The following is a 21,018-nucleotide window of genomic DNA, read 5'->3' as shown; positions in this document are numbered from 1 at the left end:
TAGATTAAGATGTAGAGAGATTTCTCCATTAGATCTGCAATCTGATCAAGTGATTGTTTCCTCTGATTTGAATGATGTGGAAGAACTTTTTTGGGGGACAAGGAAAGGTTCCTGCACCTCAGTTTTTTTTGTTTTTAAGTGACATGAAGCATACCAGAACTGGAGACTAATCGGAAGCCTTCCACTATCAACCTAGAAGGAATAAGGCTGTGGGAGAGGAGTGAAGGTAAGAGGACCACCTTCAGCAAATGGGGCTCAATGATTCATGTTCAGTGCATTGAATGCTTCAATGGAGTGTATGAGAATGCATGCCTTGACAAAAACATTTGTTGCATCAAAGGGACTTCCTTTGAATGGGCAACCATGCTCTTTTTTTTTTTTTGGAGCTGTACATCAATGGACCTTTAGGATAGTGTATTGATGCTTCCTGTGCATGGATGGATGCATCAGAACACCATGCATACTGATGCTGACATTTGCAGAACAAATGTATTACTTGACCTTGTGGCTTTGATTTGAGCTGTTGGGGGGAGTCTGAGGAGCTCCTGGTTAACTTTTATCCCAGCAAGGCTCATGCTGCTGCACTGTGGGAGGATCATCCACTGCAGCTTGAGGGACTTATGCAGTTCCTCCATGCAGTGTGGCCTGGAGTATTGAGAACACAGGTCATCTTATCCACAAGCACAGTAGTCTGCCTGGTCATGGTCCAGAACGAAGCAAGGATAACATTCAGTGAGGCCTTACCAAAGGAGTTCTTTAATCCAGTTTGGGAGTCTCCCAGCTATTTTGAGGAGGGGGCAAACTTTTTTTTTTTAGCGTTAAAAATAAAAACACGGTTTTGGATATTGTTGAAATGTTCTTAAGGTCAGTTAACTCCTGACATGGAACATTTAGTTTAGCTGAATTATGCTTAGACCCTTCTGTGGGTTCAGTGCTGTAAAGAAACTAAAGTAGGAAGACAAATGAAATTTAAAGGTGTGGCCAATACGAGGCTATGAGTATCATTAAGCCCCGGTCCTGTTGCAGCTTCACAAGTCTCTTGCTTATTAGCAGAATTGGAGGATATGTATATAGCAGGCCTTTGTTCCATGGGCTCTTACCTGCACCACCTTCTGGTGGTGCAGGTAAGAGCCCATGCCCCCCTGTTTGTTCAGGAACCACATTGCAACTTGGTTGTCTGTTTGAATTAAGACAACTTTGTTGGAGAGGCAGTCCGGGAATGCATAAAGGGCATACCGTATCGCCCGAAGCTCCAGAAAGTTGATCTGAGAGGTTGCTTCGGCTGTTGTCCAAGTCCCTTTGGACTTGGACAACAGCCAAAGCAACCTCTCAGATCAACTTTGAAGGCCTTGGGACATGGGCTTCCCAACCTAGGTTGGAGGAGTCTATGGTTAAGGTCACCTGAGGAGCCGATTGGTGGAAAGGAAGACCCACTTGTAAGTTGGCTGTGTGTGTGTCCATCAGGCAAGGGACAGACGAAGTTGGCTGATTATGTGTACCAGGGACGAAAGCAGTTGAGTAGCTTGTTGCCACTGAGCTTTTAGAGTCCATTGTGTCACTCGCATGGCAAGGCGTGTCATTGGGGTGACGTGGACTGTTGATGCCATATGGCTGAGCAACTTGAGTAGATGGCCAGCGGAGGCTCTTTTCTGACTGAGGATAGAGCTGGCAAGGTTGGACAGCATAGTCGGGCAGTCTGGTAAGAATGCTCTGGTTAGCGTCATGTCCAGATCTCTTCCTATAAAGGACAGATGGTGAGACAGGGTCAAATGGGATTTGGAGTAATTGATTAGAAATCCCAATGAGTTTAGAAGTCTTAGGGTGAGACAGAGGGAGTCTAGGGCTCATTTGGACTGGCTTTTTATAAGCCAGTCGTCCAGGTATGGAAAAACATATGCCCCTGCTGGGTAACTGTGTAGCCATGACTGCCAGGCACTTCGTAAACAATTGGGGCGCTGAGGCCACACCAAATGGTAGTACCTTGTATTGATAGTGCCTGTGCCTTACTACGAATCAAATACTTGCAATGAGGGAAGATTGCAATGTGGGTGTGTCTTAAGATCCAGAGAGCAGAGCCAATCCCCCTGTTGTAGCAGAGGAAGCATGGTGCCCAGGGATACCATTCTGAACTGTTCCTTGTAAAGAAATGTGTTCAAGGCATGGAGATCCAGGACAGGCAAGGGGCTGCTGGTCTTTTTTGGAATTAGGAAATATCTGGAGTAGACCCCCCCCTTGCTGATTCAGTGGAACCGGTTCCACGGCTCTGGCCGACAGAAGGGTCGAGAGCTCTAATATTCCTGTGTCATTGTCCCAGCTCCAGAATGGATTGGGTGGGATGTCTGGGGATTTTTGAAAAATTTAGACGGTAACTGTGGGCTATGATGGACGATACCCACTGGTCCATGGTAATTGGGTGCCAATTTGTTACAAAGTGGCAATGGCTGCTGCTCTCTGGAAAGGAGTCAAAATCCAGCCGCAGGACCAGCTTATGGAGCTGGCTGTGGTCTAGGTGTTCTTGCTTGGCATGCATGTCCCCTCTGAGGTGCCCGAGTTGGTCATGCACGGGACACAGGGGGGTAATATCTACGTGGCCTGTAGAATAGTTTCCTGGAATCTCTACATGTGCCCCTGCAGGCTAGGGTGGGAACATCTGGGGAGTCAGTTGACAACTGCTGCAGGGTCTCATAATGGTCTTGAGTGGGTCACTGCATCCTGGATCTTGTCCCCGAACAGGTTGTCTCCTATACAGGGTAGATCTGCAAGTTTGTCCTGCACTTCCGGGCATAGGTCTGAGGCCTTGAACCAGGCCCAGCACCTAGCACTGATGCCCACTGCCAAGACTCTGGCTGCTGTTTCAAAAGAATTGTAGGCATCTCTGACCTTGTGTTTGCCTGCTTCCAATCCTTTTAGCTGCGGTAATGTCTCTGCAAACTCCTGGACTTGTTTCCAGAGATTTCTATTATATTGGATCATGTATAGTTGATATGCTGCTATTCATGCTATCAACATGGACCCCTGAAATACTATAGAGTGGTGGGGCAGTTGACTTTTGAAAACCTGGGGCTTGTTTGACCAGGTATGTAGCATCTGTCTGTTGACTGGAGGTACCGTACCTGGATGGTCCCAGGTCCAGGAGAACTTCATGCACTGGTATTGCCACTATCTCTTCTAGATCTACGAATTGTAAGACCTCCAACATCTTGTGGTGTCTTCCTCCGTAACTAGCGAAAATGGCATAGTCTCAGACATCTCCTTGACAAAACTTGCAAAGGAGAGATCATTGCCTTTCCTCCGGGGGGTGAAGGCTCTGAGAGCAAGTCCTCGGAAGCTTGTGAAGAATCATCTGAGGATGCATCTTCCCATGGATTATAGGTGCTTTCCTCTTCTCCCGATGGGCTTCCTGAGGGAGGAAATATACCAAAGTCGAGAGGGCAGGAAGGCATCGATGGATGCGGCGCAGGCATTGAGGGCACCGGGGATGAGATGTGCTTAGGCACAGACTCCTGCATTGGTGGCTCCCGTCGAGGGTGGGCGTGTGGTCAGTGACCGGGCGTTGAAGTGGCAAGCTGCCGGGAACTGACTGCAAGTACGGGAAAAACACAGAGCGGAGGGAACAGTGTGATGGGAGACCCCATGAGGGATTTTTTTTTAAGTTAAACTTCAAATATTTCCGTGAGGAAAGTTATGAGAAATCTCAGAGCCCCTAAACCTTGAGGTAACTGCTGTGCAGGAAAAAAAAAAAAAAAAAAAAAGACTGAAGGTCTCCTGGTGGCTACATGGTTAGTTGCATGCTGGGCATGCTCAGTGTTCTAGCAACTTTGACAAATGTATTCCGTAACAGGGCTCCAACTGTCACCCATATGTGAGGACTATCATCCTGCCTGTCCTGGGAGAATGAAGTCTGTACAGCATGCCGAGCAAGGAGACAAGAGGAAGTCTTACTAAAAACCCTTCTGTGAAGATAAAAAAGTTTTGTAACACCTACCTGGGCTCAGCGCTTACCGGCTGAATATAGACTGTCTCCAGCTGCAGGGGTAGAGGGCTTTGGCTATCACCGCCACACTCAGTTTCCTGCATCTGCTGCCGTTCAGCTGCTTGATCAGCACAGTCTACACTGGGAACTGGCCCAAGGCACACCTCTGAGGGATCTCTGAAATCACTTCAAGAATTCTCAACTGGGAGAGGGACCTTTTAGGTATCACCACAGGAGAGGAGGGAGTGTATCTAGGGTGACATCAGCTCTGAAACCTGACTCCGTCTCCATCTGCTGGCAGAACACAACCGATTGGTCCCGAGTCCATCTGGCTACATTATAGGAAATTTAACAATTAAATTAAAAGCTCCAGTACCTTTTAAGGATCAGTAACATGGGAACTGTTGGTGACCTTCTGCCTTTTAAATAAAATTTTGCTGGAAAAGTTTTGAAAAAGGATCTTTGATAATTTTTCCCCTCCACATTCTTAAATATTCAATTATAAATAAGACTTGTTTGGTCTCTGTAGCCATTCATTATTCAAAACTTCAATGCTAAAGAAAACTATACAATCAAGCAAATCACACACAAATTAAAGCTTCCCAACTAAATGCACTATGTGAACTTATTTCATTTCTGAGTTTATGCTAATTAGAAAGCTATACATTTGCTATTCAACAAAACCATGCTCTTACACTTATGGTCTTCCCCTTACTGAAAAAATGAATTTTGAATCCTGGGATTTTTTTCTAAAAGCTACAGTAACATTGAGCAAAAAGCACTAATTTGGTGTTGTATGGTACACTAGTCACTGGATTTACAATATAGAAGTCAAATACTCAGAAGCCAAATATTTTTATATTTCATACATGTTTACAGATGAGAATTTAAAATACAGGGCAAAACAAATACAAAGTCATCTTCAACATGGGTTTTTTGATGGATTATAACAATTTCTACTGCATGTCATCACACCTACAATAGCCAAAAGTGATAAGAATTATATTTGCAGCGTACAACTGGAATTAAGCTAGATTCTAAATTGCAATTTTACAAAAATTTTTAATCAAGTATTTAAAATCTAACGATTTCTAAATCTGCACAAAACTTCAGATAACCATAGTAATTACCCAATAACTGAACTTCTGCATGTACTATTGAAGTATCACATTTCTGGAGTAAAAGCATCTGCCAGATCAGACAATATACATGCTATTCTAGGATTCAAAACTCCTTGAACTAAAGCATTTACCAGCAATATTAAATCTTGAGTCCGTTATACCTAATATAAAAGACAAGCCATACTCCAGTATAGATATGCAGACAATTCACATGTAAAACCTTTAGTTGTCAAAGGTAATATACCAACACTTGAGGCATTAACTGATAAAATAATTGTGCTGTACAAGGCTAAGATTGCAGTAGTTACTGACCATGCTTGCCCAAGTGTCATTTTCAAAATGAAATACGTAAGTACTCAAGTGTACTTTCCAAAGCCTTAACCTATACCTAAAGTGTCATTTTAGCAGAATTTTATTCATGCTTCAAATACCTAATTTTGCAGATGACACTGAAGCAACTTAGTGTACTAATATTCAAAACAAAAACTAAAGGATCTTGATAAAATGCAAAGCCCAAGGAGCTTGCCAAAAAAGTGAATCAACTTTATAGTGATGAAGTCATATAAAGATAATACTAACTTGAACTTCAAGCTGGTAATTATAAAGTGAGAAATCAATGACAGTTTCAAATCCACCTTATGCTTAGGATTAACTTGTATATTTAAATCTTAGATTTTATCCATGACCACACTAAACCATGCTTCTGATTAGACAGGCAGGACATGCTAAAATGTCACTTTCATTGTCCTTCACAGCTACCAGCATATGCATATGGTACCATTATAACCAAGGACCAATATCAGTAAGGACAAATCTGGTTTAGAGCTATGATCATTCACCTCCCAAACCAATGGAGGTAAGCTGCCCAGTTCTCCTACTAGCCAGGAGTACAGCTAATACCATAGGGCTAGAAATCACTTTGTGGCACTCAACCACCATGATTTGTCCAGCACTGAATGTAGGAACCAAATTTATTTGGAACTATAAAAATTAAGCACTAGATTTTCTACATCTAAAAATATTTTATCTATGGCTTCATGAAATTTAAAAAAAAAAAAAAAAAGGAGTGGTTTTGGTGGAAATGCCTTTCACCTACTGAATACTGGTAAAAAAAAAAGTAAAAGTTAAACCAGAACCATTTATAGAAGTTATGCAGACATGTACTGCATAAAAACTGCTCAAAAATAGGCAAATGGCTGACCTGGGGTAGTTAAGTGTCCAGAACCACTCAGCCACCCATGCCACAAAGCCATTTGACATGTACTAAATGTTCTCAGACCAATTTGGAAGTACTGCTGTAGAGCACAGCTACACAAAGTTTTACAGAAGGATCCCTATTTCTTTAGAATTTTAAATGAGGAACTGTGTAGACGTCAACTTAAGTGTTTGGTTGTACACAATGCTAAAATTATACTTGGCAGTTCATTTTTTGAACCATTAAAACACAAGAGGACTCAAGTTAACAAGACAAACACATACATTGTTTTTATTAAGGTCCAGTTGTATGTGTAGCTTCACAAAAAAATACTGAGCGAATAAGGCAGAAATTGTTTCAACTTAAAACATTAAAGTTACGAAATGTCAGCATTTCAGATTTTAGCAAACCCTTAATTGTGCCTTTTAAATATATTTTCACACTAATATCTGTTGGAGGTTCTGATCCCTTTTTGACTGAACTAGCAAAGAAATTGCACAGATGCTATCACATACACATGGCCATGTGGGTCCTTTTCAGTCATTTCAAAAGCCTCAGACAACTTTTCCTAGGACCAACATGGCTACAGTCTTTCCCTTAGTTATGTAAAAACACTTCTACAGAAACTGGGATAACTCCACCTTAAACTGAGGAATCTTTAAAGCTTCCTGGCCCTAAAATTAAAAGCTACACTACAATTCACATAAGAAGTTCTCTGCATTTACCATGTTTTCATGTATTAGAGCATTATATCATAATACATATCAAACTTGGCCTAACACTTCCTGTTGGTGATCATTACTACAAGCTGCATGATTAAACAGGTAAAAAGTACCTATAAGAGGCAACAGGTATTACAGAAGTAAATGCTGAAAAGTAAAGTTGTGTTTTGCTGTGCTTTAAAAGTTGTCCATGCATAAAGCAAATAAAGGTGTACTAGAAAAGTACTGAGCTTCTGTAAGCTTGAAATTCAGGTGTCTTGCGATGGACTCAGTCTACTAAGTGTGGGCTTTCATGCCTTTTTGGTTTCAAAACATTTGCTTTATATAACAAGTAGACCGATGGTCAATTTCTCTTCATATGCAGAGCTCAGATATACAAAACCTTGCTGCTATGAAGGTCTACAATGACAAATATTCAGTTATTTGCTGTTATGCCCCAGTGCTCAGTCTGTTGTCAAATATTAATCCACTTTACATCAATACTTGTGAAGTCCAGATTGCTGTTTCAAATAGTAAAATGACATGAAATTGCAGAAGTGCTCACATAATCCTATGGCAATACTATGCAAAAGTCTTACTTCAGAGGTTACAGTAATTTTCAACTCAACATGGATGTGCTCAAAAGGGAAAAAACACTAACACAGAACAAGTTTGCAAAAGAACTGATGATTATACACAATTGAGAATATTGCTGCCCATAGAAGTTATATTCAGAAGACAAATTCTAGGCTCTATAAGATGCAAGTCAAAGTCAGGTATTTTTTGAAAATAAAGTAGGTACAATTAAGTTCTATTACAGTTTTGCATTTATAAAAATTACTTTCCAAGTCAAGCTTCTAAATTTTGTTGAACGGAGATGCACAAATCAAAACTGTTTCATCAACAGTAAAACTTGGAAAAAATGTACTTTTCAAAAGTGAATTTAGTGCATGTTAAATGTGCCAGATCAACAGCACTGAAAACCAAAGCCCTCTATTAATCCACAGAATTGGTACAGTATGGACAGTGGCAGTGCAAGATTATCCCCCCACTGCACCTAAACCATGCTCCAAAATGGAAAATAGAAGCAACTGAATTACCCTATATTTATACCTACTCAAGCCTTAGAGCCTGTGCCAATTAGTGCCCGCGCAAGATAGTGTTTTTCATTCCTCTGTACGCTTGTCCAGTGGGAACCAGACAGACCAGCAACTCGTTTCTCATAGGCCACAGACAGCAGTAACTTTGATCATAACCAATTTGAGCTGGATTTCAACTGGTCATCTAGCAGTGGAAAGGCTGTGCCAGTTCAGTCATCCAGTCCTCTTCTCCCCAGAAACTTTAACACATGTGCTACAGCTCTTATACAACTAATAGCTCTTGTAATATGGTGTAACATGACTGAATTCTACATGCAAATCATAATTTAACTTATTATATGTTCATATCTACTCCATATCCATAAGTGGAACTTTAAAGAACTTGTAACAATCCTGCTTTCTAAAGTATGAAACTTTCAAAAAGCAGAACATTTTCAAGCTAATCCCACACAAAGTTATTTTGATTTAAAAAACTGTCCAAAAAGTCACTTATAACCAAAATTAGAATCCAAACAGCTGTACTTAAAAAAACAACGGAAGCACTGCAAATAAATTCCTGGGAAGTTCTTTACTCCTTTTAATATTTCAAGATAAATACAATAAAAGAAAAAGCAACTGAACTGCATTTTTCTATTTTTATTTTTTTTTCAGTCTGATGACAAAGGCCTCGAGTGAAAATCTGTAGCTTTAACTATCCCCCGATCTGTGCCACTTTTTACCTATGCAGCATCCACCCAACACTGAGTGCCTGTCTAAACCATAGACAGGCTGCGATGCCATTTGATAAGGTTACAATATGTATGCCAGGTTGGCATAGTAAAATACAGAGGTAAAACAGCAAGTTGCACATGGCCAACAGGATGTATTTGGGGACAAGGAGGGAGGGGAGCAAGTCAACTGGCATTTTTCATCACTTGAGTTTCGCAGTCCAAGAATTATGATTGGTACCTAGAGCTCAGAACAGTACAATTGCATATAATTTAAAAATTGGCTGTATAAGTTAATACAATTTTAGATTTGTGTAATTTAAATTTTAATATGCTGTTTAAACTATTTCATACTGTACATTGATTTGTGTAATTATAAGCCCCAGGTGCCTTTTATCGAATTAACTGAAAGCCTGATGCATCACCTGTCCATATAAACAGATATGCTCAAGCAAAAAAAATATATATATACTGACTAGAAATTGAACAGGTTTCTTGGACCCACAAACTGACCTACAGGAATGTTAAAGGTAAGACAACTATAAAGAATTCAAAACTTCCGTGATTTTGAAAATTGCCAGTTAACTTGCAAGACTAATCCAGAATCCAGCACTATTTTGAAACCATTCAAAAAGAAATGAGGTTGTTTGTGAAGGCCATAGCTTTGGTGACGATCGAACCAAATTTTAGATCTATGGTTTGGACCTGAGCAATCAGCTCGAGCCTGGTGATCCCTGTTTATTTGGTCATGGGCTTGATGGCTACAGCACATTCTTCACTCATTGCAGACAGGACTGAAATCTGAAAAAAAATGTTACAGTTCATGAACTTTTAATTCTTAGCATGAAATTATCTATGAAATTGACATGTTTTTCAGTATTAACTAGGCTTCAAAAGACCCTGTCCAAAGAATACACACATGGAATAAAAACACAAGAGTAGTCTACTAAAATGATAAATAAAACAGTGCACCAAAGTTCAAAGACAACCCTTCTATAAATTAGCTATTACTTGTTAACTAATGTTAATTATATTAAGGGGTAAAATATTAACTTTGAGGACACTACTTTGAGTGAGACAGCTTACTGGGACAGTTGAGCAGTACATATAGTCTCATCAGCTATCCTTGGACAAGAGTGTGGAGAAGAACTTGGGGTGGGGAGACTGAAAAAACAGCACACTTGAGGAATCTGAGATGTAGGCAGCATAGTTCTGCTCTCTGCAGAGGTACAGCAGGATAGTCCCGGGATTCCCATTCATCTACTGGTGACCCTCATGGCCAGTCAGGCTTTCAGGATACTCAATGAATACATGAGATCTGTGTGCACTAGAGACCCAACATTTACTAAGTTTTATATGTTTATTGTGGGTACCCTAAAAACTATACAGGTTGTGGGTTCATCATGACAGATTTGAGAAGCCCCACTACTCACATCCATGTCATACTAAGCATTTTATACCAGTGCTGGAGAAAAACCCAGCCCTGGCATAACCAGGTATGTATAACATGCATTCACATACAGGGACACACTGTGGTGGGGGGGGCCAGTAGCAGAAGCAGCCCCAGGCTGCCGGTGGAACTTAACCTTCTGTGGCTGAAAATGAGGCCCAGTGTTCCCTTTTATTTGCATGCCTACACAAAAAATGTTTCCTGTTGGTACACATAGCTTCCGCTCCCCCCCCCCCCCTCAAGCAGGAAGGCTGGTGGGCCGTGGTGGAGCTCATCCCACAGTCCAATGACAACAGGAAGCTGTGTATGTGTGAGCAGGAGCCTGTCTCTCACATAGGCTCACAGGCATGCACACCCCCACACAATGTTATCTATGAGGGAGCTTGTGTACGTCAGTGTGTGACAGAATGAAATGTTAGTGTGCAAGAGAAGAAAATTTGTGCAGTCCTCCTTCCCCCAATTTATGATGATCTCGGTGACTAGAAATCAAAAGATCCCAGGTATGGAGAGCAGAGTTTTAATCCTTAATTTTAATTACTGGGTATGATTTGATGTTTCTATTCTTTGGAAATATTTAATTTTGGGGGGAAATTAATTTTAATTGGATCTTTTATTCAGAAGTTTTGAAATTTGGTGTTGGAAATTTGATATTTTAACTGGTTTGAAATATTTATGAATATGATTAATATTCTATTTTATATTTCTTGATTTTAACGTTTTATGAAAAATGGTAAAAGCAAGTTTGCCTAACTGTAAACTGTTTTCTGTAGGTAGCAGGATGAATTAGCCATACTGTCTCGTATGTCTCCCAGGCAGCCAGAAGCAGAATCCGAGCTGTGCTCTGCAGGCCTGCGCAGCCATTCCTGTGCCATTACTCAACTCAATTGATAGAAAGCACACATGAACAGCAAACAGAAGAAAAACAGACAGAATGAGTAATGAGCTGTCCAGGGAGGAGGTTGGGATCGCATGGCTAATTCATTGTGCTATCTATGGAAAACACTGTTTACAGTATGCAAACTTTTCCCCCATCGATAAGCAGGCTGAATTAGCCATTTCTGTCTGGGAGTTTCCAGCTAATGGTCTCTTGATCACATCTTTAAGACTGGCACAGGTTGAGAGGCTTGGTGTGCGAGAAACTGCCTTCAGTGGACAGCTTTACATGTGCGTAGCAAAGCACAATATTGCCTCACCCACTGCTGCATCTGATCTAGCTTGTCAGAAGCAATAATGGGCTGTGAAAATATACAGAGATGACCAAGTAGCTGATTTGCATATGTCCACATCTGAGGTGAGCTATGGATCCCACTGTGGCTCCGAGTTGATGCACTCACTCCATCCAGAAGTCAATCCTGATGAGTAGCAGAAATGAACACACTACAAACAACCAGTTTGCCAACGTCCTTTTAGCAACCCGTAAACCTGGCATGTTCAGGTTGAAAGATGAACAGTTGAGAATTTTGCTCTGAGGATTGAGTATGTAATAAGCCAGGGCCCTTTTGCAGTCTAAAGGTATGAAGGACCCTCTGTCCATGGCATATGGTTTTGGAAAGAAAGTCAAGGCGATTGTCTGATTCGAGTGAAAGGCTAAGATCACCTTGGGGAGAAAGGATAGGTGGGTCCGCAAGGTGACTCATGATAGAACTGCAAATAAGGAGGGTAGTGCACAAAAGCCTAAAGCTCACTCACCTGTCTCACTGAAATGGCCACCAGGAACAAGAATTTCCATGTACGATTTCATGGTGGCGGATTGCATCAGTTCAAACTGTGGATGCACGAGTTTCTCCAAGACCAGGTTGATATCCCAGGGAACTAGGAGATGAATCTAATACTCTTCATGAAGAGAGACACTAGTGGATGCATTGAGATTGATCTCATGTGCGGAGTGATATGCTGCAATAGCACTGAGGTGCACTTTAGACATCGTCACAAGAATATACCATGCAGATATTGAAGTATTTGCTTTGGAGACCTTGTGAGGTCTATTGATACTGTGGCAATCCAATTGGAGTACCTGTGCCATTTGCCAGCATAACTCTTCCTTATAGATGGTTTCCTAGCAGATAAGAGTATCAATGTCCCTAAGGAAGAGGTGACCTAAGGCCTTTCTAAGCCATTAGAAGCAGAGAGAAGCGTAGCGGATGCACGAGCGTGCCTCCTTCCTGCAACAGTAGGTCTTCCTGTTTCCCAAGGGAATTGGTGGTTGAATCATTAGCTGTACAAGATAGGCAAACCATGGTTCTCTGGGCCACGCTGGTGCAATAAGGTTGAGATCTGATTAGTCTTTGTTGTACTTATGGGTCACTCGCCCTATCGGGTATATCAGCAGATATGCATAGAACAGCTTCTCCGTCCAGGGAACTGGAAACTATCTTGGGCGACCCTGTGCGTACTAGGATAGACAGCAAAGTTGCAGCTGTCTTGTGTTGGCTTCTGTCCTGAAGAGGTCCATGCAGGGGGTGTGGGTGTGTGTGTGTCTTCCATGGAGCCCAGATCCTATGTGTATTTAGGTGCAGTACATGATGCATACATTGTCATAGCAATCTGGTGCTGTAGAATTCGAAATGGTGCTCCTGTTTCCAGCACCTGGGGAGATAGCCACCAGTCTATGACGAGTCTTCACGATGTAGTGGTTGTGCTGAGACCACTGTAGAGTCCCCACTGTAGGTGCCACATATGAAGGCAGGTGTGCGATACAACATATCTAGCTGCTGCCATATGACCCAGAATGGTAAGTATTTGACGTGTGGAGGTTTGCAACTAACATTTCAAGGTGCGAGCCAGTTCACTAAATGTTTGGATCCTCTGTTGGGAGGAAAGCTTAGAACATGCCAAACTGGGTCAGACCAAGTGTCCATCTCGCACAGTATCCTATTTCCAACAGTGGCCAATTCAAGTCACAAGTACCCAAACATTATACAGATCCCAAGCTACTATTCCTTATTGATAGTTTATGGACTTCTCTAGGAACTTATCCAAACCTTTTTTTAAAACGCAGTTATACTAACTGCTCTAATATCCACTGGCAATGAATTCCAGAGCTTAACTACACACTAAGTGAAAAATAGTTTTGATTTGTTTTAAATAAGCTACTTACTAACTTCATGGAGTGCCCCCCTAGTCCTATTACCTGAGAGAAAATAACCAATTTACATTAACCAGTTAAAGTCCTTTCGTGATTTTGTAGACCTCATATCCCCCTTCAGTTGTCTTCTCCAAACTGAACAGCCCTTCCTTAGGAAAGGCTAACAGGGCAGCTGTTCCATGCCCTTTTTGGTCACCCTTCTCTGCACTTTCTCCAATGTAATTATCTTTGAGATGAAGCAACCAGAACTGCACAAAGTATTCAAGATGCGGTCTCACCATGGAGCAATACAGAGGCATGACAACATCCTCTTTTGCCATTTCCCTTCCCAATTCCTAATATTGCTTGCTTTTTTGATCACCACAGCACACTGAGCTGACAATTTCAATATATAATACACTATGATGCCTAGATTTCTTTCTTGGGTGGTAACTCCTAAGATAGAACTAACAATGTATAACTACAGCAAGGCAAAAAGACTTGAGGAAAAACTGCAAACTTGCAGAATGTTTAGATTCATAAATCTTTATTCCAAAGGAAATTCAAACACTAATAGGGGGTGGTAGCAGAAAAACTAGTGCTCCAGTCTCATGGGCTCTTGCCCTTACAGGGCTACAACCCCTCTCTTATATTGGTGTTTGAATTTCCTTTGGAATAAAGATTTATGAATCTAAACATTCTGCAAGTTTGCAGTTTTTCTTCAAGTCTTTGTTTTGCGATTTTGAATTTGAGGAACTGAGCCATTGTTTTTGTGATAACTACAGCAAGGGTCATTTTTCCCCTATATGCATTACTTTGCACTTGCCACATTAAATTTCATCTGCCATCTGAAAGCCCAATCTTCCAGTCTTGCAAGGTACTTCTGCAATTTATCACAACCGCTTGAGAATTAACTACTCCACATAATTGTGTCATCTGCAAATTTGTTCTCTCATTGTACCCCTATCCAGATCATTTATAAATATATTAAAAAGCACCGGTCCAAGTACAGATTCCTGAGGCACTCCATTGTTTACCTTTTTCCACTGCTTTAGTCTCACTTTAGTTTAGAGACCTCAAAGGCTGTAAATATAGTACCCTGGGAAAAGATCAAGACCCATCTGAGATATTCATGACATCTATAATCAGAGTCTTAACATGAAGCTCCTCCACAGTGAAAACCACTGAGATGCACCTTTTGGATGTTAGTCTTATGCTGCTTGTGCATCGAAGGTGTTGATGAATGGTAGTCCTACATCAAACAGCTATTTTTCCTTTGCCCTTTCAACGCATGCATCGATAAAGCCTGCATCAGCATCGAGTTGTGCATCATTGATCCCCCTGCGAAGACTTTTGCATGTCTTGCGAAGGTGCCATGGCGCATCCTACTTCATGTGTCGACTTGCGTCATGGTTTGCCTTCTGAACCACTGGCTGCTGCAGGGCAGCTCTTGGTTTTGCTGGCACCATCTGGTCTTGTTGGGGTTTGTCTCCCGAACCCCTACCATCAGGCTCTTTTGGGGGGGCACCTGACCTTGTCCCTTGGAAACTGGATCCAGCAATGCTGCTCATTTACCTGGGGTTAGCCTCTTCGATGGCAGCACCAGGGACGACTGAGTGGAGTGGTGTCTGTGCATAGGAGCCCGATGACCTGTTTTCCCTTAGCCTGGCAATCTTCAGAGTGTTGGCATTGGGCCCAGGCACATGTAGCAATAGCTAAGTCCATCACAGACATAACTTTGCCAAACTGGCAATATTTGAATCCGGGGGCTTTGGGTGCCATTAGCAGCACTTAAAAGTGCTTTTTGGGTACACAGAGGTGTATAATGAAGAAAAAAAGAAAAAAGGCATGAGAGAAGAATCCACATGAGCTGTGTAGGAAGAACGAAAATGGAGTCAGGTAATGGCATAGGAACAGCCATGCAGAGCACAGCTCAATATGTGGAGAAAGTTTCCACTTTGGGCCACCAGGGGGATGTCTCTGCATGGCTAATTCAGCCTGCTTATCAATGGGAAAATATTTTTCATCCAAAAATAGTTGAAAATCCACAAGTGTATGTAGCAAGTCAAAAAAAGAGTATTGTGAAAAATACACTAAATTGAAATTTCTAAAGACAAAAGCTTAATGTTCTCGCTCTTAAGGATCATAACACCAATGCAGTTACTTTTACATATGACTGGCCAAGCAGAGGAAAAGTTCTGTCTAGAGTTATTTGAAAAAACTTCAGGTGAGAATTTTGCTTTTTACAATTTGCTCATACACACTATGAACTTATCAATTGTAAATTTGTGATGAATTACTGCTCACTCATTTTTAAGTATGAATGAGCAGTAATTAATCGCAAATTTACAATTGATAAAGTCAGTGTTAGCAAATTTAAAAAAGCAATTCTCACCTGAAGTTTTTTCAAATAACTGGTGGACTGATTACATATGACTGACCAGGCAGAGGAAATGTTAAGTAACCGCTTCGGTGTTATGTTGATCCTTAAGAGTGAGAACATTAAGCCTTTGTCTTTAGAAATTTGAATTTAGTTACTCAAGTGTATTTTTCATATTGGTTTCCCATTGTTACTCTGAATATAGAGGCTGTCTTGTTGTGGGTTCCAGTTCAGTCCTTCTCAGCACGTGTTTATACTTTCTGATCTCTTTATTCTGTACTTGTCAGGATCTCTGTTCTGAATGTGAGACAGAGGTGAGGTAGTTTGCTGGCATGTAATGTGTGCAGGGATCTAACAGCCTGGTTTCCTAAGAGTTTTATTGATGTACTAGGGCCTGGCAAAATATGTGCCGTGTTGCCTTTTCATAGAAGAGGGTGCTAGCGTTTTGGTATGGAAGATTAATATATTGCAATAATTCTGTTTATTCATGGCTTTGAGGGCCAAGCCCACACACCAAACATTACAAAAAGTTTAATTCCATAGGAGTTCCAAGTGTCTTGCAGTTTTCTGGTTGGCACCAAAGCAGTATATGTAAATATAATATACATGTAATTTTTGCCTCAAAACTGCTTTTGAATGTTTTTCATGTAAAATGTGTTATAAATGCTAATTTTATTCGGTTTGTAAAGGGTGTAGGAGTAAGTGGGGGGTGGCAACATGTGCAAGGCTGTAAGGTTTGCCTAGGGAACCTAATACCCTTCCCTATACATGGGTTAGGGGGCATGTCAGTTTTTAAAAATAGATTGCAGGAGGGAGCTGGGCTCAGACAGGCTTGGGACAAACACTGAATGAATCGGGGAGGGGGCAATAACTCGCACAGGGCAGCAAAAAGCCAGCACCAGCCCTGGATACAAGACTTTATCACTTCAAGGTCGCAAAACAAAGGGTCCTAAGATTCTCTGCCCTACAAGTCTAAAAGCAATGTGTTTCATTTATATATGCATTTTCTCTTACTATTTCGCACACATTTCAGTGTTTTCCTTTACTTTTATGGATGTCTTATAGACCACCTTGATAGCAATGCCAAAGGTAAAGTATGTGTGAGCTAGAAACTAAATTTGCACGTGATGTCAACCTGCATGATTCTGCAGGATACTTTATCCTACTGTCCCACTATAGTATCCGAAATCTCAAAGAATTTACTATGTATGTGATTTACAATAGTCCTTAATATTTTAACATTTTATAACATTTAACTTTAACCTCTAGTAAAATTTAAAAACCATTGAATTCTTCAAAACAAGAACAAAGTTCATCTTAGCCCTGTTCAAGGTTCTCTTACACTTATGAACTTGTCACCCATGCAAAATTAAGTTAAACATTTTGTTATTTAAATAAAAAAGGGGATAACAGTAAATATTGCACTCTGAGGTTCATAGAGGGTCAATTGGTTGAAGCTGCCTTCCAACATTTCAGCTTACAAAGATTCAATGATAGAGGCCACAGTTTTCACAACCATGCAACTCCTAACTATATATTCAACTTACCAGTATCTCTTCACCTGCTTCATTTTTTGATTCTATTTCCTTTCCCAGATCACCTTCTGGCAGTCTCAGATCATCACGAACGTCACCACCGTCACCCAGAAGGGACATGAATTGTTCATTAATATCAAGCAGCTAGTAAAAGAACAAACTACTGTTAAATTACATAATATTGACACCACTGAATAATCTAACACATTATGTATTTAAATATTTTTAGAATCTCTCAACATGCAAATCTGCACAAACTAAATCAACTTGAAGTGGGCTCTATCTGAAATTTCAATAAACTGCAGCTAACATTTCAACTGATGCTTTTAGCAGCTGAATGACATTTATCAGAGAAAAGTAAGTACATTATGTGCACATAAGTCATTGGGAGCATGTGAACAGAATTTGAATTTTGATGCACCACCACTTATGCACTGTTCAGGCTTTAAAATTTTACACAAGATACTTCATTCATACCTTCCTACAACCTAACAGTACAGAATTATTTCAAATCAAGCTATCAAACAAAGATCAGGAAAATAAATGTTTAAAAAAAAACAGGATTGTTTAGCACAAAGTATTAATGGTTAGGACATTTACACATTTCCCAATTTAATAGAATAAAAATTCAGCAGCAATTGTCAATTTGTAGGAAGTGAAGTGAAAGATTTTAAAGGAAGCTGGAACAAAGGGTAGTTAATTTGTTCAAAAGTGTTGAAGCATGACAAGAGAATTTATAGGAACAGTGTTTAAATGAAAATTATTCCTTACCTGCTAATTTTCGTTCCTGTAGTACCATGGATCATTCCAGACGGTGGGTTATGTCCCCTGTCCAGCAGATGGAGTCAGAACGAAAAACTCAGGGGGGTGCCTTATAGCCATGCCTCCCCTGCTTCAGCTTTCAGTAAATAGAATATCCAAGCCAAAATAAAGATTTGTAAACCAGAGGGATCAAGTTCTCCAAAAAACAGTAAAACTGTCGACCCAACAGGGGCTCAGACAACAAATTTAGTAACAAAATATAAAAACTGCACCAAAACTTGTAAACAGTACTGCGTGGAAGAAAACAGACCTGCAGTATCAGAAGTACAGATAAAGAGAAAAAAAATTAGAGACAGGTTAGCAGGGATGTCCCACAGAGAAAAACCCCCAAAAACAAGGGAGGGTGTCTGGAATGTTCCACAGTACTACAGGAACGAAAATTAGCAGGTAAGGAATAATTCATTTCCCTGTATGTACTAGGATCATTCCAGACGGTGGGATGTACCAAAGCTTTCCCATCACGGGTGGGCTACGGACAGCCCTGCCCGAATGACCCTGTCTCCTAGTTGCCCGTCCGAGGACGTCTGAACGTCTAGACGATAATGTCTGGTGAAAGTATGAAGAGACTTCCAAGTGGCAGCCCTACAGATTTCTCGGGTGGATACAAAAGAGCTTTCCGCCCAAGAGGTGGCCTGAGCACGAAGAGAATGCGCCTTGACCACTAATGGCGGAGACTTACCTGATCCCAGATATGCCGCTACAATAGCTCCCTTCAACCAACGAGCAATGGATTGCTTGGAGGCCATGCATCCTCTTCGGGGCCCCAACCAGAGGACAAAAAGGTGGTCAGAAAGACGAAACTCATTCGTAACCTCCAGATAGTGTATCAGAGAACGTCGTACATCTAGCTTATGTAGATCACCCGACTCCGAAGAGGGAAAGGATGGAAGTTCTACCGACTGGTTAAGGTGAAAGCCTGACACCACCTTGGGTAGAAAAGAAGGTACCGTACGCAAAGAAGCTCCAGTAGAAGAGAATCTGAGGTATGGCTCCCGACATGAGAGCGCTTGTAACTCCGAGATCCGTCATGCAGAAGTAATAGCAACAAGAAAAATAGTCTTGAGAGTGATATCCTTGAGGGAAGCAGACCGCAAAGGTTCAAAAGGCGAAGCACAGAGAGCCTTAAGTACCAAATTCAAGTTCCATGACTGACATGGAGGACATATCGGAGGTTTTATATGCTTCACTCCCTTGAGGAATCGCAGAATATCTGGATGGGTAGACAGAAGGCTGTCATCCATCCCCTGACGTAAAGCCCCCAGAGCCGCTACCTGAACCCGGAGGGAGTTATAGGCGAGACCCAAATCCAGACCCGCCTGTAGGAAAGAGAGAATCTGTCCCACCGATGCCTGCGGAGCCTGAATATCTTGGGAAACGCACCACTCAAAAACCTTCCAAACTTGAACATAGGTGACCGAAGTGGACGGCTTTCGCGCCCGAAGCAGGGTGGATATAACTGGTTCCGGATAACCTCGACGTCTCATCTTACGCCTTTCAAAAGCCAAGCCGCAAGACAGAAGCGATCTGCCACTGGCAAAAATATTGGCCCTTGACGTAGAAGTCGGGGGAGATGACCGAACCAGAGAGGGTCGTCTACTGCTAGATGGAGAAGATCCGCGAACCACGGCCGACGGGGCCACTCTGGTGCCACGAGAATCACCAGACCCTGATGATCCTCTATTCTTCAAATGACCTTTCCCACTAGCGGCCACGGTGGAAACACATACAGAAGACACTGACGTGGCCATGGGAGAACTAGAGCGTCGACTCCTTCTGCTCCATGTTCTCTTCTTCGACTGAAGAAGCGGACGGCCTTGGCATTTCTGGCCGTCGCCATGAGATCTAGACGGGGAGTTCCCCAGCACTTGACTATCAGAGACATCGCTTCTTCTGAGAGTTCCCATTCTCCGGGATCCAGACACTGCCGGCTGAGGAAGTCCGCCTGTATGTTGTCGACTCCCGCTATGTGGGAAGCTGCCAGTCGGAGAAGATTGAGTTCCACCCACTGCATCAACCTGTCGATTTCCAAGGAAACCAGTCTGCTCCTTGTGCCTCCTTGACGGTTGATGTACGCGACTGTGGTGGCGTTGTCCGATAGAACTCGTACCGCCCTGTGGTGCAACAGGTGTAGAAATCCTTGTAGGGCGAGTCTCACGGCCCTGGCCTCCAGACGGTTTATTGGCCAGGTTGATTGGTGTGTCGACCAACGTCCCTGAATCGAGCTGTCCTGACAGACCGCTCCCCATCTGGAAAGACTGGCGTCCGTGGTTACTACCACCCAGTTTGGTAACTCCAAGGATACTCCTTGAGCTACTTGTTGTGGATTTAGCCACCAATCGAGACTTAGTCTTGCATACTCTGGAATCGGTAGAACAGCCTGATAATCCCGAGAGATCGGTTTCCAGCGGGATAGCAAAGCCCTCTGAAGAGGTCGTAGGTGAGCAAAGGCCCAAGGCACCAAATCGATGGTGGAGGCCATGGTTCCCAGAACCTGTAAATAGTCCCACGCCGTCATGACCTCGAGAGACAAAAACCTGAGGATCTGCTCGCGTAGAGCCTGCGCTCTCTCCTGAGTAAGGAACACCATCGCCACATTCGTGTCGAAGTGTGCTCCTAGAAAATACAGAGTCTGGGAAGGACGTAGTCTGCTCTTTGAGTAGTTGACAATCCATCCCAGTGAGTGGAGAAACTGAAGAACCCTGTTGACTGCTTGAATTCCCTGACTTCTGGATCTTGCTCGGATGAGCCAATCGTCCAGGTAAGGATGTACCAGGATCCCTTCCCTTCTGAGAGCCGCCGCCACCACTACCATGATCTTTGTGAAGACCCGAGGGGCCGTGGCCAACCCAAAGGGTAGAGCCCGGAACTGAAAATGTTGTTCCAGAATCTTGAAGCGAAGGAATCGTTAGTGGTCTCGAAGGATCGGAATATGTAGGTACGCCTCCGTAAGATCCAAGGAGGCTAAAAACT

At 42.1% G+C, this 21,018-nt stretch overlaps 1 protein-coding gene across 1 annotated transcript in view; it reads right to left on the bottom strand.

Annotated features, from left to right (window-relative positions):
- Positions 1 to 6,553: 6,553 nt before the first annotated feature.
- EIF5A2 (eukaryotic translation initiation factor 5A2) overlaps positions 6,554 to 21,018 on the bottom strand; it is a 33,125-nt gene continuing 18,660 nt past the window's right edge. The window contains exons 4-5 of the mRNA XM_029617035.1: positions 17,239 to 17,370; positions 6,554 to 9,598 (exon numbers count right to left, since the gene is read on the bottom strand). Of these exons, the coding sequence (XP_029472895.1) occupies positions 9,536 to 9,598; positions 17,239 to 17,370 (195 nt within the window). The 3' untranslated portion in view covers positions 6,554 to 9,535. The remainder of the gene's footprint in view (positions 9,599 to 17,238; positions 17,371 to 21,018) is intronic.

Source organism: Rhinatrema bivittatum, chromosome 9, assembly GCF_901001135.1.
Source record: "Rhinatrema bivittatum chromosome 9, aRhiBiv1.1, whole genome shotgun sequence".
Taxonomy (NCBI): domain Eukaryota; kingdom Metazoa; phylum Chordata; class Amphibia; order Gymnophiona; family Rhinatrematidae; genus Rhinatrema; species Rhinatrema bivittatum.
This window is presented reverse-complemented; position numbering and strand designations above follow the sequence as displayed.